We start from the raw sequence: 24,280 nt of genomic DNA on the forward strand, positions 1-24,280 counted from the left end.
CTGGAATTTGTTTTATTCTTTTGAGCATAAAATCTGCTCTGTTGCCCGACTACAGCTAATGGACAACACCCAAGTTCTCTGCATGCTCCCATTCAGAGCAGAATCTTCTGGTGTGGGGCATGACAGTGAAACTCTCTCATAGCAGTATGTACTGGGGTGCTAACTCCTCTCCACCTTCTGAAAACTCTGAAGATGAGGTTATGAAAGGACATAGCATCAGCTCCTTCCATCTCCAGATGAACATCCACAAAACTTATTCTTTGGGTTGAGTGGGGGGTGGTCCTTTCTTTAAAAGAGGAAACATTGACTTAAATTACCAACAGTTGAGAAATAAGCCAAGTTAGCTAGGACTTGCTGACATCAAAAAGAGATTTTAATTCTGATCCTTGAAACCATGGTGAACTGACGGAGACAGAGGCAGATGCACATAGTATCAAGAGGGGACTCTTCATGTCCAGCAATCCTTCTAGCATCATACATATACTAGATACTGAGCAATCCTCAAAGGGACTCATTTCCCCAGGGTGGTCAACTTTTAGCACTGTTACCAGAGAGTTTCCAGCGAATGACAACAAACTACCAGCCTTATTACTACAGGAACCTCTGGCTGCTGAACATCCTGATCCAAGTATTCTGCTAACAATAAGGCCAAAAACACTACACAGCAAGAACCTCTCTGACTGAGTTAGAGCCACTGGTTCTAACTCCTATGGTCTTAGAAATTCTGGCAATGTCAGCTTCTGTAATAGAAGGCAAGCTGCAGCAAAAGCAGTCCTCACTGGTACCTTTGGTTTAGAGAAAAACTACACAAAAGAAAAGGGCAGAGCTTCATTAACAAGGCCAAACTGCACTTGGAAGTGTCCTAATCCAGATCCAAGAACCTAAGATCCTAAATCAAAAGTGATATTGTTCATACGTTCAAATGTAATGGCCATATACTAGTTCCAAAATCCATAAATGATGCACCATCATCTATTAGAATAGTAGCTGTAATTACAATATACAAATACAGTGGGGCGTGGGGAAGAACAAAGGAAAGCACATGCTAATCCTTGCACATAAGATCCCAAAGAAAGTAAGTTTGAATGAATCATGACACCGGCAAACATTTTGCTTCTGCCCAGTAGAACGCCGCATGCCTCTCAAAATTGTTTGCCATTCTTGATTATAAGTGCCAGGGTCTTTTGATTTCACCAAAGTCAGATCTAAGACAAGAGGAAAAATCTGAATGTACATCTCCCAGGTTTCACTCAGAGGAAGGGATACCCCACTTTTTAAATGTTGTTCTGTTCTCTAGAAACCATATCTGAGATACGCATCACCATGGGCAAGATCAGTGGGGACTAGCCTTGTTGGCAGGTGTGCTACAGATTAAGTCCATGCCCTCCTGGAGTACTACTTCAATTCCCTTCCCCTGCCAGATGTGCTGCTCTGTCTTCTCCCTGTTATGCTGCCTGGCACAAAGGCTGTTGCGCCACAAGTTGGCCTAGGCTAACTGTCCTTTTAGCTTTTAGTTAAGCATTTCAGAAGTGTTCCGCATCCTCATCCTAATAAAGAACGCTTTACTTTGAGATCCGAGATCTTGTTCTTAAGATGCAAAATTCTATTTTAGGAGTCTTTTTTTCCATAACAGCTCTTTATAATTAAGAGAAGAGAAAGAAGATAAAGGATACGGAGCCAGAAACAAATTATCAATCATATTCTACATTAAAAGGTACGAGTTGCTTCAGCATCTAAGAGCATGTTTGAATTCCATGGATACAGAGTGAAGAATAACAATATTGAAGTTTGGTTCATGCCAGTAAAGGTCCGAGTTTGTGATATTCTGGGTTCTCTATTTAAACAAGGTGACTCAGGTACCAGTGGCAGTCTAGCCATAGTAGTTCATTAGTGCACAACACCACACTAGAGCAGCTAGGCTGCTTCCAGTTCCCAAACTAGTGCATCACTGTAGTGCTGTGTAAGCATGTCCATTATCCTGTTGGGTTTCAAAACGCAAAAAGAAAGCAACAAGTTTGCCTTTATCCACACGTGCAGATGTTAGAACTCATACCACTGGAACAACAGCAGCTCTATAACGTGCCTGTCACACTTGCAGGCTACCAAATTATACCTTTTCCCAACACTGCTTACATGAAAAAATAATCTTCAGATAGCATAAAGCACTTATAATGTTATGGGAATGGAAATTACAGGTTTCCCCTCACTTTATGCTGTACATGCATTCCTGGAAAACAGTGCAGAACTCAAATTCACATAAAGGGAACCCACTTTACAATGTAACAAATAGAGATACATTCCAAAGCCTCAACTGTACTGTCCCCCAGACCCATTTCTACAACTTTTACAAGACAATTTTGGTGCTCCCCAACAGCAGACAGGTGGTGGTGAATGTTAAGCTATCAGGGCACTTAGAAGCCATAATGGGGATGGCAACTACAGAAACAGGTGTCGCAGACAATGAGTGAGGAGCACAGATCCACCCAGAAGACTATATTTTGGTGCACATCACTCCCACAATACACCGCAAAAAGCAGCTGACTGCAGGCTTCCACCACACTGATCAGGTATGAGTGAATTTACCTTGCATATAATTAATTATTGGTACAAAAAGGGTACAAGATAAAAATTAGCACATACAGAACCCACATAAAGCAAGAGAAATTTTGAGCCCAGATTTCCATTAAGTTACCTGAAAACTACAAAAGAATGAAAAATTTTTAGTTTGCAGCCTGAGAAGCAGAGGGAATGGCTTGTATTCATTGTCGTTTCTCTTTGAAAGCAGGGACAGATGCCTTATAACTGGTGTTTCATAGGTGGCAGTGGTTGCAAGAGATGTAGTTATCCTCTGATAATAAGCACGGTGTTTTCTGTTACAAAGAAACTTAGCTTGTCACCTTCATAAATGTCAACCATCAAGTTTAGTGGCTACATGTCAGACAGCCCACAGAATTTTAGCAGGGGTTATGCACATATTAGGAGTTAAACAGCCATGCCTGAACTGTGCAAGTGGCAACAGTCCCACACATTATTTGACCAGCAACATCACGATTTTGTCAATTCACTTTTTTTTTTTTAAATACATGTGACCACACAACACTGCAATCTTCCTTCTCCTTATTTTCTAACCCCTTCTACTTCTAACATTCACTGTTTGTGTCTTAACTAGAGATAAGACTATGAGCACCACAGGGAAGGAGTACATTCATTTACAAAAGTGTAGGCGGTTTTCTGTGTAACAAGACTGGACATTAGGAAGAACTTCTTCACAGTTAGAGTGGCCAAGGTCTGGAATGGGCTCCCAGGGGAGGTGGTGCTCTCCACTACCCTGGGGGTCTTCAAGAGGAGGTTAGAGGGGCATCTAGCTGGGGTCATCTAAACCCAGCACTCTTTCCTGCCTACACAGGGGGTCGGACTCGATGATCTATTGAGGTCCCTTCTGACCCTAACATCTATGAATCTATGAAAGACATTTAGGGATTTACACTATCAAACATAGGCAACAAAAACAGATTTCTTCCCTCCCCTCCCCTAAGTAAAACCAAAGAGGAAAATAATTCTAGGAGGTGTGGATAGACTGACCTATATCTATTAAGTACATGATCCAAGTAATCAATAGAAGTAAGACTGCAAAAGAACGAGGCAAAAGTTAAAAGATTAATATAAATGAAAACAGTTAAACAGAGTCAAAAAAGTTAGCTATGAGCCAAAATGAAGCAAAGCCTAAGGAAACCACCATTACATAAGACTGACTTCACAAGATTAATTTTCTGGTACATTTCTTTTTTGTTTAATTTGTTCGTTTTTAAAGGGAAATAGAAAGCAGAAAGAATTTTCGTACTGCAACAGCTAGCTCTCCCTCATGCATACAAATGTCCCTTCCAGTTCTCATCTGAAACTCAATAGCCCACCATTAAAACCAAAGCAGAACCTCAAAGAGATTCATAAAGAGGGACCAGATAACAGTTTGCTAAAATTAAGTTAAATTAAGTTTGTGGAGTGTCTCCCCTCCCCCCTTTTTTTTCTGCTTATTTTAAGAAACGTGGAAATGAACTAGTAGATTTCTCCAAATGATTTTCTTTTACATTAGAATAGCACAATAAATAATGCCCAAATTTCTTCAAGATCAGGGACAACTACAGCTTGGGGGTTGGGGAGGGTAACCTAAAGTATATATTACTAATTAGAAAGTATTAGCAGGTAGATGTATGACTTCCTATGGAAAGGAAAAAGAAGTTCCTAAACAATATCTTAAGACTTATATTTTACAGAAGCAAAAAAGCGCACAACCTTCAATTTCTTCCACATTCATGTAGCTAAGATTTACAATTGAGCCACATTTAAAGAAACTTTCACCCTCCATAAGTTTTCCTCAAAATTCTAGTTCTCTGTATGCTGCTGTTGCTTCTAAACTTCAATCAGTACATAATTTCATTTCACTTTAGAATGAGGTCTAAGAGTCCACACACTTTTTTCACCAGCAATAGACAGGAGGGGAAAAGCTGACACCCAGCACAAAGAAGTTAATCCAGTGTTTATTCCAGACTGATGGTTCTCCTTACTCAGTATACAAGTCATCAGAACAAACTACTAAACAGAACTGGACTTTTATTTCTCAATAATGCATTCTGGCATTACTTCTTCTACTCTGTTAAAAAAAAAACAACAACCCACAAAAACACAAAATCACTTTCCCCCCTCTGATGGAGACGAAATTTTCAGCTCCAATTGCAATCTTTACTTATGTAGAAAATATTATTAAATTAAAAAGAGGACACCATCGAGTCATTTCTTAAATGTATTCCATTTATAAAAAACGCTTTGGAAGCTTGAACCTGAAACACCTCAACTAAATTTCCTCTTTCCCCCACCCCCACCCAAAATCTTAACCACTTTCAGTTTAGGGTTATGACAACTGAGAGATTACTGGACACTTTAAATTAAAGTGGAGAAACAGTGTTGTAAACTTGCATTCTCTTTTCACAACTTCTCGAACAAATAAAATATGCATAGGTGTATATGGTACAGACCTACTAACATTAAACAGTGTCCCCTTGAGGTAGCATTTCTATTACTAAAACACCTCTAAATGTAATCAAAATCCCCACATCAAGAACTGGTACTCCTTTGAAAACCGATTCTCAATGGGACACTGTTGGGGATTAAAACATAATACAGCTTAAAAAGCTTTCCAAGACAGTAGGTACAACAGACACACAAGTTAGTTCTAGATCTGCAGCCCTCACGTACACTGTATGCACATAAATATCTCAGCTATAATACACATTCAAGACCCATCCCTAAGAAGCTTCTGCCATACTATTTTGCAAAGCACTGCCATGCTAGCTTCAGGATATAAACCATAATTCCACACCTACAAAACAAAAGTAGAATGAGTGGCAGTTTATTGCCTTATACAAATTTTACTAGCATGGCAACCATGCCAAAGGAATTAAAACATTTTCAGGACATATGTACAGACTGTACATTTCAGAAACATTTGAACAATAAAAATGCAAGAACAATCTTTGCATTATGAATTAAACTAAACAAATGGTTTGAAACCGTCAATGCATTAAATGGGTTTACAAAGGCACTTCCCTACCCAAAATAGGAAATGACAATCTGCAGCCTAGAGGGAGGTTGAAGAAGAGTGCTCAGCTACTGCACAATCTCAACTTTAAGAAAAAAATAAGCAGGATTTATTCAAACATTTATAGGATTCAATGTGATCCACTTATGAAAGAGTTCACACAGTCTCATCTTTGTTTTTAGGTTGCTTTTCTTGGCTCTCTCGTTCTGTACTTTGGCTCCTTCGACGATCATGTTTATCTGAATGGTCCTTGCTATCACTGTGGTCGTGTTTATGGGATCGTTCTTTGCTCCTACTACGCTTTCGGGATCTCTCTTTGCTGGGACTGTGGTCTCGTTTTCTGGATTTTTCAACACTATCTGTTCTTCCTCTGCTTCCACTTCTACTTCGTTTATTTGATTTCTCTTTACTTTCATTTTTATGTTTGCTTGATTTCTCTTTGCTCCTGCTTCTACTGTGCTTACCTGTATTCTTACTTCTACTCCTACTTCTATGCTTTCTCTCTCTGCTTCGACTTCTGCTATGCTTTCTCTCTTTTTTGGAATCTCTCTTGTCTTCCCTGTGCTTTTTTTCATCTTTGTCATCCTTGTGCCTTTTCTCTTCTACTTCACCCTTACTCCTCCTCTCCTTTGACCGCTCCCGAGATCGATCTCTCTCCTTGTCCCTCTCGGTACCCTTTTCCTTATCATAGTCTCGATCTTTCTTCCTGCTTCGTTCATTCTCTTTCTCCCGCTCTCTGTCCCTGTCTCTTCTATCTCCCTTTCTATCACGGCTTCGGCTACGGCTCCTGTGCCTCTCCCTGCTTCTGCTTCGCCTCCTTTCTAATGGACGATCAGCACTTCGAGATCTGCGTCTTTCTTTCTCCCTCTCCTTAGCTTCCCGTTCTAGTCTCTGCCGTTCTCTCTCTCTTTCCAACTCTCTATCAAAACTAGATGATCCGTGGCTTTCACGATGACGACTTCTGCTTCTGGATCTTCTGGGGGACCTTCTGGGGCTCAGAGACCTTCTCGGAGACCTTCAAAAATAAAGGATTTACAAAGTTGAAAAAGATTTACAATGAATCCTATTGATTTTTATCATGTTTCATAATTCTTCACATTCCACATCCTGGCCTCAATTGCTAGCCATGCATTTATTTCAATATAATTTAATTATTTTAGCCATTAGTACAAACAACTGTTTTGATTTGATACATAGGACCATTTGCTATCCCAGCAAAATGCAAGGAATTTTATTCCTGGTACCATAAGATGTAAAGCATTCAATACTTGACTTTTAAAATTTAACATTTTAAAACAGTATGTGTATAACCTTGAACGTCTACGTTCTGTGTGTCGATCTATTTCTTCCATTCCCTCCTTGCCATCTTTCTTGATTTTTCTAGGTCTGCTTTTAATCTGTTGATCAATGGCTTTCTGGACTGGCACAGGAATTCTTGGAAACAACGTGGAAAACCATTCAAGCTTAGTAAGAAAGGAACGAAGCATCTCCCCAATGGTCATAACACAACCCCCACCTGCCTTCACATCCAGGTCCTACAAAACACAAAAAAAAAAAAAAAAAAATCCTGACCGTCAAAAAGAGTTCTTTACTCATTTAAAAACAAATGCTGCTATATTTACTGCCATCTTGAAGTCTCAATTATGAAAGTTTACTTGCTTTCTGGTTTAATATTTTTCTGAGAAAAATTTCAACCTCTATATGGCTTTGGATTTGGCGTAAGTGTTACAAACAGGGAATAGGTCTTAATACATATGCATGCAGGAGCATACTAATCCTGCAGCCATCTGTATTTAAACGATTGTCAATGAATAGATTAATGTGGAATCCCCTTACACAGTTTAGTTACATTAAGATCTTGTTTCTTACTTAAATTGCCACAACATTGAGAATTTCTTTTTCCTAAGACTACATTAACTACCTCATTTTGTGGATGCGTGACCTTATATAATCATACCCAACCCTGTGGCCTTTTCATATAAGAACATCATCGCCTATCTAAAAATGATCATAGAAAAAGTTCTAGTACGAAATGGCATCCTAACAAAATTGGAAGCAATAGCAAACCAACTGCCATGAAGCAGTGAGGTTTCTAATTTAGAAATATGTAAAAAAATAAATAAATGAACAAATAATTGGAAACGCATAATCCATGATGACCATTGTCTCTGAAAAGGGTCATTACCGCATGAAGGCCTTCTTGCTATGCCCTCTCACAGCTCAGGACATGTTAGTCAGCTATTGTCAGTCCCAAACCTATAGTGCAAGCACACAAGGAAAGTGAGATTTGTTATCTACAAAGGAAGAGAAAATCTAAATGTAAAACTGCTTGCACTCACACACATTTAAGTGTTCAGATATACAGTATTTCCAAATATAATCGCTGAACAGAGATCTAAAGAAGAAAAAATAAATTAACTTTAATGTAATACTTGGTGAGTATGTACAATTAAACAGAACAGACAATAGAAACATTTAGAAAAAGAACAACTGTAAATGGAAAGAGGTTCTTTTACAGGAGAGAATGACAATGCTGAATTGTTTCAACATACTAGATTTATGGACTGGAGAAAAAACCAAATAGGACAAAATTATTTTTATCCTGTGTTTACTTAATTTTTAAATAAGTTTGACCACGAGCGGCCAGAAATTACATCTGAACAAGCAGTAACCATATTCTCCTACATAAAGGAGCCCAGGGGAGGCAGGTAAGTTTATTACTGACTCAAACTTCCCCTAATTTTTTTTTTGAGAAACAGGAAACATGAATATATAATAAGCAATGTATTAGGTCAAGAATTGTGCAGTGTGTAATATGTATAAACTAAACCAGAGCCTTGAAAAGTGCAGCTACCAATTAAGATGTGCAAGTTAAGTCATTTTCTGATTCAACTTGTCCTTATGAAGGAAAAAGCTTGTAAACAGGCACCTTAAAGGCCCACCACCATCCCCATCAAAAGATAAAGCAACACGTTATAAAGTGAGATGTCCACATGTGCCTCTACAGCATCATTACTATGCCATGCTGGTGGTGCATGGTTATTTTTAGCTGCTACGTCACCATAGCCATGTGCTACAGCAAGGGAGCGCATCACTACGGCGACGTAGCTGCAGCATCACGGTTTGTGCCCGACGCTATATCATCGTAGTGCACTGCTATGGTGATGTAGCATCTTGTGTAGATGCACCCAGTTGTTAGTGCTTATATCCCAGAGGTAAAATAGCACACGGATAGATCAGTCTTATTTAGATTACACCTCATCTGAATTCTTAATTAAGGAATATTTTGATTCTATTACAAATGTACAATTAATACATGTTTACCTGGATTAATACATGTCTCTCTTGTACAGTGTTTTTGCTGCTTAGAATGAAAGTAGCTGCAGTAAAATAAATATGCTGTGTTGTAGTCATATATATGTATCATTAACACCGCATTATTGTTAAGAATATCTGGGCCTCACTTCTAAATAGAACACTTAACATTTCTCATTAAAAAAAGATATTGATGTCAGAGAGCAAGAGATTCTCTTTTCTGGCCTATTCTTAAAGCTTACTAACGGTTTAAGACTCACCCTGACCAAGTTTTACATCATTTCAAACTATCTCAACCCTACACACATGCTGCATATACTCCTACTTAATTTCTCCAGTTTGTAAATCCCATAATGCTTTTTAAAGCTTACTTTTCCTCATTCTCCTATCCTAATGTACAACAGAGCCCTGTTAAAGATGCTCAGAAATAAATACTGAACCTTTTTTTATTACTCCAATAATGATAAAAAACCAAAGAATGTCTGGGTGGGAGGTACCATCTACCAAGTAACTAAGATGCTTCCTTCTCATCTGGTAAGTTTGGCCTCCAATGACTTGGAAACATGGAGGTTAGTAATCAGAGAAATGAATCTGTTTGAAAACAAATTAAAATCTTCTTATTAAAAGCTCATGTTCCATCCCCTCCTACCCCCACAAGTGTTTGTTAAAACCCACACCACTTTCTAACATGTATTGGCTGCTTGCAGACGTTAAAACACACCCAAAAACCCAGGGCTTTAAACTCAGCATGCTCCCGCACCGAGCCCAGCACTTGCCCAGAAGAGGCAGCGTGTTAGTTGAATCTAGCTCACCCAACATCTGTACAGAACAGGTGTTTTAGCGCAACTTTTTTGGTGCTTTTATGTAATAGCCAATTGACTCAGCTTTGAAAAGTGCCAAAAAGCCCTGCTGAAGCACCTGATCTATACAGACACTATACAGCTCTATACAGAGCCAGGCCAAAGTAACACGCTGCTTCTTTTGGTAAAACGTATGTATAGTTTTATTGTGTTTTGGGTTTGTTTTTTAAAAAAATAATGTCTATAAACAACCATCACGTTTTATACCATTCTTACTCCTAGCCATTGGAGAATTCTGCCAAGTTTGAGACAAGGAACAGATTCAATTCTTATATCAGATCCATTCACTCCCCACTCATTAGATATGAATGCAATTAAAACTGAAGGGGGAGAAAAAAAATGGGGAAAAAAAAAAAAAATCACAATGCTACAATGATCAAACCATAGGAAAGGCTAAACTCTTAATCTAATCTAAAGAAGTAACATGAAAAGAAACAAAAGAAAACACTTCATTACCCTCGCTGACATACCTCTTCGTCATCAAGAAAGGATTCAAACCAGTCCCATAAATCTGTAGGTGGCTGTGTGTACCTTGAAGTAAAAACAAACCAGATAAATTTTATATAATTTTTTTTGCACTTAGTTAGTTAATAGTTAACTACATTTTTACTCACCTGATATACATAAATCCAAGAGCCCTAATGTACGGAGAGTCTGTGTGAGTTATAAGGCCCATCACTTGCTTACGGGTGAGTTTCAGAGTAAATAATTTGTAGAGCAGGCAAAAGGCTGTAGACACTATTCCTCCAGTTCCAACACCTCGTACCTTCAGCAAAAGAAAGAAAATATCAGATGTTTGGCATGGGAAGTTGCCAAGATATTACTCCAGCTGGCAACAGGAAAAGCTAACAAACATAAAAATGAAGAGTCTCGTTCTATGAACTGAAATACAAAAACCCTCCCAACCCTCCAGAACAACCACCATCCAGAGGAGTACTTCTTGCCTCCACAACTCCCCATCATTAGAAGCAAGGGGGGTTTCTCAATCCTTTGTACATTTAAAATGTCTAGAGTCCGAGACGAAATTAAGTTCTCACTGTAGCTAAAATTGAAATTTTTACCTGCATTTACATTGTGAAACTATACAGGTGACTAGTTATAAGACAGAAAAATTTAAGAAGGCACGTACTTCTACTTACCCCTCCGCACATCCCTGTCTGGCCTGCTGTTTTTCTGCTCCCTTTCTCCCATGGTTCAACATGTGTAACCTGAGAGTGAAAAAAAAATATAATCAATATAATGTGTAGCTTTTAAAATATGTCAAAGTTACATGAAGCAATCAAGTTTCCAAATACCATTTCCCAGGGGAGATAGATTCACTGTAGGGATCAGAAAATGGAAGACAAATTCCCCACTGGTCTTACTTTTGTCTAATGCTTGAGCAAAAATGTATAATCAAAATAAAATTCTTGATTGAAAGATGCATACATACACACATACATAAAACATGCCAAAATTAAATGAAGTCAACCATTTTATCCAACATCACAAATGGTTATGTTAATTTTTTCAGTAAACTTATTTCTAAAAGGCAAACTTGTCTTCAATATCAATAATATGGAAACCAATCTCTAACCTGCTTTATCAGATACATCTACCATATTACATCATATAAAGGAGTTCAGAAATAGCATGTATAACATACAGAATTAACTGCATTGAAAACATATCAGATTATTCCTACTGGCATGCCTTCTCCCTTACATATGCAGGCAGAGGAAAGTGGTTATTCATTCAGTTCAGGGGTGGGCAAAAAACAGCTCATGGGATGGATCTGGCCTGCCAACTGATTCTATCCAGCCCGCAGGTGCGTGGCAGCACTGTGGCAGGCCCTGGACAAATCGTGCTTGGGCCCCAGCCTCTTCTGGCACCTCAGGGAACACTGAACAGAAACAGCCCTGCCCACCTGCCTGACCCAGCACAGCACCAGTCAGGGCCTGAGCATGGCTTGCCCAGGGCAGGCCATGGAGTGCCAGGCAACAGGGCTGCTTCTGCTCAGCATACCCCAAGGTGCCAGCAGAGGCTAGAGCTTGATCTCAAGCATGGCTTGTTTGGCCTCTGCCCAGCTGCAGGGAACATGTGTGCACATGCGCGGCCCTCAACAAATCACCAAAACTGGTTCATAGATTTCATAGGCATTAGGGCTGCAAGGGACCTCAGAAGATCATCAAGTCCAGCCCCCTGCCCCAAGGCCAGAAAGTCAGCTAGGGTCAAAGGATCCTAGCAAGATAAGCATCCAAATGTTTCTTAAGACAGTCAAGAGCAGGTGCTTGCACCTCCTCTGGAGGGAGTCTATTCCAGGCCTTGGAGCCTCAGAGAGTAAAGAAGTTTTTCCTTATGGCCAGCCTAAAACAGTCTTGGAGGAGTTTGTGACAATTGGACCTTGCATCCCTTGGGGCGCTCTGGTAAACAGGCGTTCCTCCAGATCCTGATGTACTTATAGGCTGCCACCAGGTCAAACCCTGAGCGTGCCCTTTTCCAGGCTGAAGAGTCCCATGGCTCTCAGCCTGTCTTCGTAAGACTTATTTCTCTTGCCCTCTGATCATGCGTGTGGCTCTCCTCTGGACTCTGTCAAGCTTCTCCACATCCTTCTTGAATTGTGGTGCCCAGAATTAGATGTAGTACTCCAGGTGCAGCCTCATCAAGGTCGAGTACAGCAGGAGGATGACATCCTGAGATTTACTTGAGAAGCGTCTATGGATACAAGCCAGAGTTTGGTTTGCTTTACCAGCTGTGACATTGCATTGATGGCTCATGTTCACCTTGTGGTCAATCACGACCCCCCAAGTCTCTTTCAGCCGTGGTGCTAGCAAGCGTAGCACTGCCGAGTCTATAAGCGTGCTGCGGGTCCCCTCCCCGCCCCAGGTGGAGTACCTTGCATCTGTTGGTATTGAATGTCATCAGGTTTGTATCTGCTCACTTTTTAAGCCTATCCAAGTCAGCCTGGATCACCAGCCTATCCTCAGGTGTGGACCCTCTACCCCAAAATATAGGCGTCGTCGGAAAATTTGGCCAGTCCACTTCTCACACCAGTATCCACATCGTTGATAAAGATGTTAAAGAAAACAGGTCCAAGGATGGAGCCTTGGGGGACACCACTGGTCACGGAGTGAGTGCCATGATGATTGCTTCCGTCGACTACCACTGGTTAAGTGGCTCTCCAGTCCAAATAATTGGATTCCTCTGATTTAGTTCTTTGATTGACAATGGCAACATTCAATCTTGATAATATAATAGTCTCTATTCCAAAAATAGACAGTGGCCCCAATACAGTAAATACTGCAAATAGATGCATAAAAAACCCTGGCATGAAACAACTATAATTTAAGACCCCAGTCCTATAGAAGATTTGTGTGTAAACTCAATTTGATGCCATTTCTCAAAGTGTATACATACCTTTAAAAAAAAAATAAAAAAAAATCACTGAAGCATAGGAAGCTAAAGAGACAAGGGTGAGGGAAGTAGCAGCCCCGTTTTACAGACTGAGGACTGAAGCATAGAGATTAGATGGTGGATTTTCAGAAAAAAAATTGTTCAGGCATCTGAATCGAGACCAGATTTTCAGTAGTGATCACACCAAGCACAAATAAGTTCAGTTTCCAAGAACACGGCTTTTAAAAGATCTGCTCATATATTTTGGTGCTTGATGGTAAGCTATTATCTTCTGAAAATTATACCTGTAAGTGACTTGCCCAAACATTATACAGGAAACCTGCAGTAGAACAGGAAACCTTCTAAATCCTAATCTAATGCCTTCAATATAAAACCATTCTCTCTCTCACCCATTCCACATGAACCTGGTAAGTAAGAATTTGCCTACTTCACAGTGTCACTCAATTAGGACCAGTCTATTAAAAGACCACATGAACAAACAAATATTTTTAAGTATAAAGTGCTCTATCTCTATTTGTCAAATTCATCTACTAGACATTTTCATTTAAATAAAGTGTATGAGAATTAAAGATATAAACAATTTTCCCCCCCACAAAAACAGTCAAAATAAAATTTGATTAAGAGCATGTTTATTGTAATTGTTACCTGAACAGCTGGATACAAATAGTGCACATGTACCAAACAAAATATTTCAGAATGTATCTGAAAAGTAAGCATAATGAAACACCTCCCTGGACAAATATGCTGCCTGTATCTACTCAAGTCATACACTTCTCAACCTTAGTGAGGACAAAAATAAAACAGGCAAAAAAAAGTTTGCTGCTTTTCATTCTGTTTCAACACAGCTCCAACCAAGGTGGAAGGCCACTATTCCTTGTTTAAACATCACCAGGATTGTTTATGAAACTCCAACCAACAATTCCTTTAACATTTCATAGAATGTAATAAGTGACACGCACAACTGAGGTCACAATTTGGCCTCCAGAGTCTGTTACTGAAGACCCTGTATGAGAATGAAGCAAGTTGTCTGGACTCTCAGAAGCCGGGTTGAATTAACAGAGCAGGTAAATGAAGCCTTCTTTTTATCAGCAATCTAAACACCCCTGATACCAAAGCCATCAGGGCACAGATGTGGAAAACCAAAGTCATTATTATGGAAGTACTAGGCCCTTTGGTAATTCACTGTAAACAAGTTTTACCCCTAAAGAACATTTAAACAAGACAAGAGGGCAACAGGACTGACTTGGTGACATAATACAGTTAAGTATAAGGGACACACTGAGATCAGTGCCTCCATACCTCCCTGCACTTAACTGATGGAAAACAGTAACCTCAACCATCGGCATTTAGTTTCCATTTTTTCAGGGCAACACAACCAACTGTGATGACAGTCAGGACACACAGCCCTGTCCCTGAGCATGCCTTGATGGAAACCTGGCTGCAAAACTGACTGGGTCCTGCTAAGGAAGCAGGAGCCACAACCAGTGACCCTAAGGATCTCAGCTCCGCCCCCCCCCCCAGCACACTCAGACCCCTACCAATAGCAACCTGATCTCGGGTCTCACCCAGAACAAGCCCATGTGCAAACCCTCTCTGGGAGATGGTCACCCCCGGTACCTCCTGCCCCCCACTTCCAGGTGGGGGCTGCTTGGGCCCGGAAGGAGGGGGATCCGGAGGCTGCCTTTGGCGCGCGCTTCCGCAGATGCGCTCGGCCATCTCCGCCCCCCTCCGCGTGCCTACCCCTCGCGCCGCGGCCTCGTGCAAGGGACCTTGAGCGGCCATTTCCTGCTCCCGCCGCCTCCCGGGCCTGTTCCCGGCCACAGCGAGGCGGCTGCTCCCTGCCCGTCGCGGATCAGGCGAGGAAGCGGGGAGCGGCTCCCGCCCCACCGCTCCGAGGGAAGGCGCCCGGCAGGGCCCAGGCTGCGGGGAGCGGGCCTCACCTTAAAGTAAATCTCGTCGACCACCTCGTGGTAAGTCTTGAGCTCGTAGAGCTGCACCTTGAAGTACGGCGAGGAGAGGATGTTGGTGAGGATCATGGGGTTCAGGTTCATGGTCTTCTCGTTGCCCCACAGCGGCAGCACGTTGCCCTGCTTGCCCGAGGCTGCCGGCTTGGGGCCCCCGCTCTGCAGCGGCTGCTGCCCTGGCGGGGCGGAGCCGGCCTGGTACTGGGCCGTCTGCTGCTGCTGGCAGTTGCCGGCGCCCACGGCGGGGCTGTTGTTGGCCATGGCGGCGGGCCGGGCCGGCCCAGGCCGGGGGAGGAGAGGGGAAGGGAGGGGGCTGGGGTAGCGCGCGGCCTGCGCAGCGGACGGGGCTCGAGACGCGGGCGAGCAACCGAGCCGGGCGCTGCCTCCGCCAACTGCCCACAAGATGGCGGGCCCGCGGAAATGACGTTTTTGGCTTCCGGCACCGAGCCGGCCAATCGCGGCGGGGGGTGACCCGAGCTTGTCGCCTGCGTGTGGGCCGCGCGGAGCTCGCGCCTCTCTGGCAGGGCGGGGCGAGCCAACATGGCGGCCCTGCGGCCTGCCTAGGTTACCTTCTTAAGCCTGGCGCCGCGGCTGGGCCAGCTTGAGCCTTGCGCTTGTCCTGTGTTGGCAGAGGGGCCTGCGAGGAGGGCGGAGCGAGAGTTGGCCCAGGCCTGAAGCTTGATTGCGGCTCTACTTCCTTGGTTTGGGCCGGTGTAGGGAAAATCGCCTGCCCCAGTTTAATCGGAGCTTCACAAAAATTGTCTGGGACCTCTCTGTGGAGCTCGGTAAAATGCAGGCGTCTGTTGGCTGACAGAGGCTCCCCAGCAGTGCATATGTTGCAAAATATTGATGTTTTACACGAATAAAGTAGCATCCTACCAACATCCAGTAATGGCATGCGGGGCTCCTAGAGCAGCATTTCTCAGTTTGTGGGTCATGACTCAAAAGTGGGTCGTGAGAACATATGAAAGGATTGCAAATGAACTTTCAAAATGGATTTTCCTTTAATGGAGAAAAACAAGTAAGAAAAAGACCACACTTTCAGGCTGGCAGAGCTCCAGCCTGCTTGTGGCCCCCCTCTGCCCCACATATGCCCCACTTTCAAACACAGTGAGGAGCAGGGGGCATCGGCTCAGGAGTGAGGGGCGCTGGGTTGGGACTGGTCGTTGATGTTTATAAATGGGTCCTGGTACAAGAAAGGTTGAGAACCACTGTCCTAGAGGGCTCAGGGATTGGGTTGTCCACTTGGTGCCACTTTGCAGTTATTAAAGCAAAATTCCATGTGTTACCCTGTTGCCCAGGCTTTCTGCTTTGGCAGACCCTTTAGTCTTTTCAGCTTTCCCTTCTTACATCTTGCTTTGTACTTCCATACAGTTCAGTACTACCCTCACCAGGTACTGTGGAGGTATCAAACTGCTGGGGCCCGCTGCGGAAGCTGCGGGGCTAAAGCCCTGAAGTGGATGCATACAGGGGGAGGGCTGAGCAACAGCTGCTTTAACCTCTGTGGCTTGCTGACATGGCTCATCCTACTGGTGGAGGCTGATCCAGCTCCAGCCCTTGAGTAGCTGTGTGGTCCAGATCTGACCCTGAAGACCAAACCTGTAACATGGTTGCTCGTAAATCGAAGTGCAAAGTAAAATTTTAAAGCAAGATGTAAACAGGGTAAGCTGAGGAGACTAAAAGGGTCTAATGAACAGGGTAATGCATGGAATTTTGCTTTAATAAAGCAGAGCTGTGCAAAGTGGAACAATATAATTTATAAGTTGTGTGCTAAGAGATGAGATCTGCTTTAATCAACTCAGGTCAAAATATTATTGTTAAGATACCTTCTCAGCACCAGTGGTGATTTAAATGATGATTAGGATACTTCAATCTATTAATAAGGGCATGAGTGACTGGTGCTTCCTGAATCTGGGAGGGTACCCGCAGAAGCCCTTTCAGGGGAGGCACCAGCCCTGCCGACAGCTTCGGTGTCAGCTGTTAGGGGGGGCACATGCACCTGCTACCAGTTACCTATGAATAAGGGAATACATCAAGATACCAAAAGTATTGTAAGGAATTTTCGTTACTATTAATGGCACATTAAGTTTTGGTCACTTCAGAGAAAATATAAGTTTTAACTCCTTGATTCTGACATTTTAGAGTTACACTGCAACTGCCCTGACATCAAAGGAGTTCTGCATTACAGTCTAGCTGCAGTGGACCCTGTCCACGATGCCCCTAGAAGTCCTGCCACTACAGTTAGAGCAGAGGGAGGAGTCAGGGTTCTGGCTACTGGTAGGAACTAAAGGCCTAACTGGTAGGTTTGTATCCTGGGTCAGTATCCCGCTCCTGGGAATACCACTGCTGTGGGGGTGGGGGAATGGAGGTGTCAGCATGGCCAGCAGCCAGGAGGTTAATGTAGCATCTGCTGGGTATATTATAGACCCTCTGTCATCCCCATACTATAGCTGTTTTTCCCACCATTCAGCCCCATTACCTAGTGTCATCAATTCCTTTAGCCAATGGGGAACAGTAAATTCAGCAGCAGTTACAGTAGGGGCTGCAAAGACACCTTCCTCAGCAGCAGCATGAGGCTGATGAGGGGACCAAGGCTACTCAGATGCAACCCCACAAACAGGCAATTCCTGCAGTGCTCCACCATTCCAGTGACCCCCATTGTGTCACCAGGGCTTTGGCTGTGATGAGAAGCCTTAAAAAAAGACAGCAGGTCAGATGATTTACTTCGATGATCTGTATCCAACCCATGAGATGGATGTTCAACACTTTTGCTCAGCTCCAATAGCAGGCTTTCAAGCTTTCTATAGCCAACCGCTCCCACCTGATTTTCTTCATTCCAACAACTCTCCACCAAAATCTGCAGCTCCAGGTTTCTAGAGAACATTGAGGTTTATTATTTACTTCATAGATCAGTCCATCTTGATGATCACTACAATCTGCAGTAAATATCTGCATAACATTCTGCATATGGAAGACTAGCAAAGTGAATAGCAAGCTAATAAACAGTATAGAAGAAACTCTAGATTACAGAACTGAGTGTATGACAAGGATTATTGTATGTTTGGCTTAAGTCATAATGCCAGAGTCTCAGACCAGGCAGCTATTTCTGTTTCCTTATGGCTGGAAATGGCCTGCTATACTTTCTGTGTAGAAATTTATTCCGCTATATCTTTAAAAAAAGGATTGACTTCGGAAAAGTATCCACAGCTTTGAGTATGTAACTGAAACAGTCTCTAATTTTTCACTTTTGAAAGTAGAGTTCATTATTTTTGTTATGTTAATTAATCGACATTAGGAAAGAAATGTATACAAGTGACTTCCAGAAACAATATATTTTTTCTGCTATGCTACACCTACTAAGCACTAAATCCACTGCTTCATGAAATTACAACCATAATTTCCTTGCTGTATAGCATCCTGAGTTGGTTCTAACAAGCAGTGGAGTTAATTGAACCTGTAGTGCCCTGCTTGAAATTGCAAACTGTAACATAAACATACCTTTTACTTGAAGATTCCTCAAGTTTCAACATGATAGAAGTAAAATATAAACTTCAGATAAATTGTTTTCCTAGTTGTTTTTTCAGTAGCTTGGTTTTATAAATACTTATACTACTACAGCAATACATGAGGGCTTCCACAAAGATTTCCTTGTGTGAAGCACAAGGCCAGGGTTTTCTTGTGTGAAACACTGTACATGCACATGATAAAATTTGATCCCTGCCTGAAAAGAGCTTCCCACCTACTCTAGCATCTTCAAAGGAGCTAATGGAAGCTAAAATCCTAACCACTTAGGTTAATGAGTTGATAGAGGTTCCTAACAAGCAGCTTAAGCTCCAAAGATGCATGGGATTTCAGACCTTGTTCTGTGCCTAGTGTTTTAAATTGTCTAGCTCTAGGCACTTCCATACTCAGTGCCTAATTCTCTCTATTGTCACTAAAGTGGTCCTAGGCAATTGATCCTGCCAATCTGAATCACCTTCCTGAGCCAAGGCATGCAAGGTTCTTTGGGTAGATGTGATATCTTTTATTAGACCAACTAAAATAGTTGTAAAAAACTTCTTTGCAAGCTTTGGGGCACAAACACCCTTCTTCAGGCATTGGCAGGGTCTCTCAGGGTATTTTTAGATACCCAGAAGCCTAAGTATTTACAAAGCCAATCCAGATCCAGCCCAGTGTGCCTAAACTAACAGGAAAATAACCTGTATCTCAAATATACCAGTCGATTGCCATAAGCTATGAGAATGCTTTTCTATCCAGCAGATATTTCTTCTTAACCTCTGCCAACTGATGCCTGATTTAGCCAGAAGCATGAGAATGTATGCATCCCTTTTTAAACATAATATGATTATTATCGTTGTCTTGGCAAGTTAAAAATCAGTCTGTGAACAATAAAATTATTTGGAATCGAGTGCTGTGTTATTAAAACTGTTCCCCATCTGCAGAGTGTTTTCCCTCTTCCTTTTCCCTTATAATTATTGCAAAACAGCTTGTTTCACCCCTCTTATCTCTTCTATTCTTCAAGGTATTTACTCAATCATTTGTCTATCCCTATGAGAGTATTTTAGGTATTATTTTCTAATACTGCATGATGCTTGTCCTTTGTGTAAGATGCCATCTTTTAGATTCTCACAGAATCTCTCTCAGCTGGTGAAACTGAGGCCTTTGGTATAACTACAACCTATAAACCCAAAGTCCAAAATTAGATTTTCCTCCCTAGGGCATCTCACCTGATCTTCATATGTAAGGCAACAGAAATCAAAAATAATCAATCCAAAAGGTTATTTTAACTTGCAAAGAGCAAGGAACTATATCTAAAATTATGTTTAAGGGGCAAGCCTTATCATGCATTCACAGCAACTGATTCAAAGATTTTTGCTAGAAACAGGCTTGTTTTGTCAGTTGACGAGGAAGATAAGAAAAATGGCAGTCTTCTCCACCTTGTTCACCAGAGCATCCATTATGGACCCCTGCACAGAAATGTTCATGTACCCTTGAATTGTAAGTTAAGCAGTCTTGCCATATGTATTTTCTTGTCAAATGTTACTCCCAAGTAATGCTTTCCGACAGTGCTGCTGCATCAGTTTTCTTGGCTGTCGTATTCAATTACAGTTATTTCAGATTGAAACAAAAGATATATGACAAGTGATAGCACCCTTTAAGATGCATTATCTCTGAATTGAAGCAAACAGCATGAAAGACTGATTCGGAAAGACAAGCTAGGATGGTTACTATCTTGCCCACTTCTTGCTCCTTTTGCAAAAGAGACTATAAAGAGTTCCTGTGGTTTAGAATTTCTTGATGCTTGGGAAGTTTTGACCATCTAGTCTACTGAAATTTGCTCACAGCTTTCTCATTTTGATCAAATTGCTAAAATGGGCATGTAACAGGGAGCCAGAGGCTTCTGTTACGTTAAGGGGATGCTGCAGCAAGCCAAGCTTGCTGTCTGGGCCTGCCAGCTGTGTAAAGACTAGCTGCCAGGAAGTAAGCAGGTCAGAAACCATGGGGATAGGGACTACCCTTCGGGAGTAACTATTCCAGGAGCTAGGTGCAAAGCAGTAAGCTACACAAGGGGGCAGACATCTAGGAAACCTAGGAGCAAAGAACTAGAGCAGCTAAAGACAAGGTGATCATCAAGCCCAAAAGGAAACCCATGTGAGTAGCTGAAGAGCCACCTAACAGGAAGGGGTGGGGCACTGGAGGCAGGTAAGCCCAGTGCCTGAGCCCAAGTGGTCAGTTTGGGCCTATAGACAGCAGAGAGAAGAGTTTCTGAGTATGGGGAAGGGGCTGATTGGTACCTAAAGTGTCCCTGAAAGGAGGTAAGGGATTTATAGCTGGCAGAAAAGTTGTAGCTCAGTGTGGGGAAGGTTTATGTTGTATAGCTGTTGTGCTTGTATCTGTATTTATGTTTTAGTTCAGCTAAACAGGGAACCAGGTTGTAGTTACAGGGGAGATAATGGAGGCCATAGAGGGGTGTTTTGTGGGATGCTTGCTGTTAGGCAACCTAATCTGGGGTCAGAGACCCAGAGAGTTGTGGGTTGGTGCAGGCCAAGGTGGGGAGAGCTAAAGTTAGTGGAAGTGGGCTAATGTGGGGTCAGCAGTGTAGCAGGGTGAGGCTGGTGCAGGCTGAGACTGGGAGAGCCAAGGCCAGTGGGAGAGCTGTCTGGCCTGGGGCCAGGGTCCCTGAGGGCTGGGATAGAGCACAGCAGCCATATGGGGCTGGGGCCTAGAGGGTGCAAGGCTAATGCCACAGTAGGGAGACTAAATCCTGAGGGAGGCCGAAGCTGGAGCAGGCTTAAGCTGAGGAGGGCTAAAGCCTGGAGAGGGGCTGAAGCCTAAAGCAGGTGGAAGCCAGACTTGGGCCGGGGGTCCAGGGAGAAGAGCCTTGCTAGGGCCAGGAGCTTGGCAGGCTGGTGGGTTGGTTGGCCAACAGACTAGGCCCAGTGAATGAACTGAAAGTAACATTTGTCATGGGCATGACTACAGAGGCAGAAAGAGACTATGAATAGCCCCTAAGGCAACTGGTTCTTCTGAGGCCTTACTGGGCCTAGGAAGGCTCCTTACTTAGTGCTTGAGGGACAAGAGTAGAGCCATTGGATATGGGAGGGACCTGCAGGTCAAAATGGGCTAGGGCTTACTCTGGGACCCTGGAGCAGCCTTCTATTTTACAATAAAATAACTGCATTGAGGTGTGGCAGGTGAGAAGAAAAAGGAGAGTACCCCAATGGGCCGGGGTGTGGCAGGAGCTCTGGGCATACCAGGGGGTGTCATGGCTGCCCTTGGGCCCCGGCACAGGGCAATACAATTTTAAGTAAGGGAAGAAAAAGATGAAGGGAGGGATGGATGGATGGATAGATAGATAGATTGATTTTTTTTTTATTTTTTTTTTTAATGGAGAAACCCCTGCAAAATATGATGGTTCTGTAATGAAAAACATTTTAATTCAGTCAATTGATTTTTGCAGAACTTGGTAGTGTTTTAAGGCTTTTAGAACAAATATACTGTATTTATTTAAATCCAAAAAGAGCGCTCCCCCCACCCAGTAACTAGATTCTAATATGGAAAATGTATACGTTTGTTATAACTTTCCTTGTGTAGAATTTAATTATTGGGGGATCACTTTAAATGTGCCCCTCCCCCACCCAAATACTACAGTGGGGAAAGCAGTGGGGGGGGGAGGTGGTTGGGAGGTGTGGGTTGGGTATTGGGGCAGGGGGTCAAGCAGCCTGACCCCCTTGCCCTTTGCAGCCTTCCCACCATTTTCATCCCCTGCTATTTGCCTTCCCATGCCTGCACCCCCTGTCACCTGTCTTCTTTTTTCTGCCCACCCCTGTGGTAGGTGCAGCAGCACTGGTGGCAGGTAAGGGTGGAGCTGCCACCGCTGTATTGGCTGTTACCCAGCCAGGCTGGGGCTGGAGCAAGGATGTGCTCTGTGCCCCAACCTGGAGCACCGCTAGAGCCTGCCAGAACCAGAGGGTAAATGGGGAGGGGTTGTAGGGGGAGGGTGTGATAGTAGGAAACCATATATGGGCTAGAAGGGACAGGGTTAGCCTCATACTCCAATCCTTGCCATGTAATTGGATCCAAGATGAGGGTGGGGGAGGGGGACTTGTCTTGGGTACCCTATTTACTTAAACCTATATTCGGAGTCAATTGAATCTTTGGTGTCCTGCATGACAATGCAAACTCTAATGTGAAAATACTCTAGAACTAAAGATTCCTGTTGTTTCTGCATAATAGAAATAAAAGGAAAACTTCAGGTAGCAGACTGAATCTGATGGAATAATTCTAAATAACTGTTTAGCTGGTACAGTGGAAGATGATCAAAAGAGACTTTCAAAATTTGCTGTGATCAGAAAGGGAGATCAAGCTTTCATTGTTCTTCAAAGAAAATATTAAGGTTGAAAACTGCTGACAGTATTCCATACCTCTTAGACTGACAATCTTCAAAGAACCAGTCCCTAACCTGTGATTTATTTTTGTTTTTTTCCCCCTTATTATTTTTAGTAGGGAAAAGCAAAAGAGAACATCTTTCTGAATTTTTAAATATTGGGTATAAGTGACCTAAAAATAACTAGTTCTGGAGAATGTACAAAAAAAATCTCTCTCCTTTTTTTCCCTCTCTGGTGGGGGAGGGGGGGAGGGGAGAGAGGTGGTTACTATTTTGGATAGCTATAAAATATTTATCTGTGCACATTTTGTTTGCTTGTTTGTATTTTCCCCCCTTTCTTCTCTTAAATAGTATCAGATTCAGTATAATAAGTGATACTTCTACCAGGTTACAGTCAATCAAATCAAGAAATATAACACCTCTGAGCTGAGAATGCCAAGTGGTTTACAAACATCAATAAACTCTCATGGTGTCTCTTTGGCATGTAGCTAGTATACTTATTTTGTAGATGATCAGCAGAGATGGTGACTGTCCTAGGCAATACCATGAAATCAATGGCTTAACAAGACTCCTTGTAATAGTAGCAACAAACTCACTATCCAGAAGCCCTGAGTTCAAGTTTCCTCTTGTAATCTCAGGATAATGTTCACTGACCACAGTAGGCAGAGCAAAATCATACCCTTTCTGAATTATTGGGAACTTGCTTTTCTTAATGAAATAGCTTACTCAAACACTGCATAGTGCAGGTATAGTTGTGAAAAGGCACAGTCCCAACTGAATCAATAGGAACCAGAGTGACTAATTGCCCTTTGTGCCTTTGAAAGTGTCTCATTGCCTTTAATTACATTATCACATGCTCTCTCCTAAACTGCAGTATAACCCCATTCAAACTTTGATATTCAAGCAGGCAGATTTTAATACTGTGTATTAAATGGCCTGGGTCTTATGTACCTAAAGAATTGTTCAATAAGAGCAATATCCTGCAAGTACCATCTGTGGAGGAAGGACTGCCAGAGGCAGTGCTAGAGGGGAAAAAAAAATTATGTGGACTCCCAAGAAGGTGGAAGTTTGACCTCTGGCAGAAATCATAATCTCCACCTGCAGCGGTTTGCCTGAAGAACAGATATGGAGCTGTAGCAACAGAGGAGCATGTTCCATTGGTAGAGGAAGATGGGTCAGGCCCCAAGGTTGGAAGGATTGAGACCACTGCCACTAAGAAGCAACAGGTGGTGGTGGCTGGAGACTCCCTTCTGCAGGGGATGGAGGC

The 24,280-nt window shown here is 42.6% G+C and overlaps 2 protein-coding genes across 3 annotated transcripts in view; one reads left to right on the plus strand and one right to left on the minus strand.

Moving 5' to 3' along the window:
* Window positions 1-4,517: 4,517 nt before the first annotated feature.
* PRPF38B (pre-mRNA processing factor 38B) lies at window positions 4,518-15,533 on the minus strand. Its single transcript, XM_006265723.3, has 6 exons — window positions 15,102-15,533; window positions 10,908-10,976; window positions 10,383-10,534; window positions 10,239-10,299; window positions 6,905-7,128; window positions 4,518-6,608 (listed from the first exon to the last, which is right to left on the minus strand). Exons 1-6 carry the CDS (start codon window positions 15,384-15,386, stop codon window positions 5,750-5,752), a joined length of 1,650 nt encoding a protein of 549 aa, XP_006265785.1. The 5' UTR covers window positions 15,387-15,533; the 3' UTR covers window positions 4,518-5,749.
* The window catches only part of HENMT1 (HEN methyltransferase 1), a 39,093-nt gene continuing 29,675 nt past the window's right edge, over window positions 14,863-24,280 (plus strand). The window contains exon 1 of one of the 2 annotated variants that reach the window (XM_019479358.2): window positions 14,863-15,131. The gene's annotated coding sequence lies outside the window, so the exon portion shown is untranslated. The remainder of the gene's footprint in view (window positions 15,132-24,280) is intronic. The other variant, XM_019479359.2, reaches the window with a different exon arrangement.

This window comes from Alligator mississippiensis, chromosome 5 (assembly GCF_030867095.1).
Source record: "Alligator mississippiensis isolate rAllMis1 chromosome 5, rAllMis1, whole genome shotgun sequence".
Classification (NCBI taxonomy): Eukaryota; Metazoa; Chordata; order Crocodylia; family Alligatoridae; genus Alligator; species Alligator mississippiensis.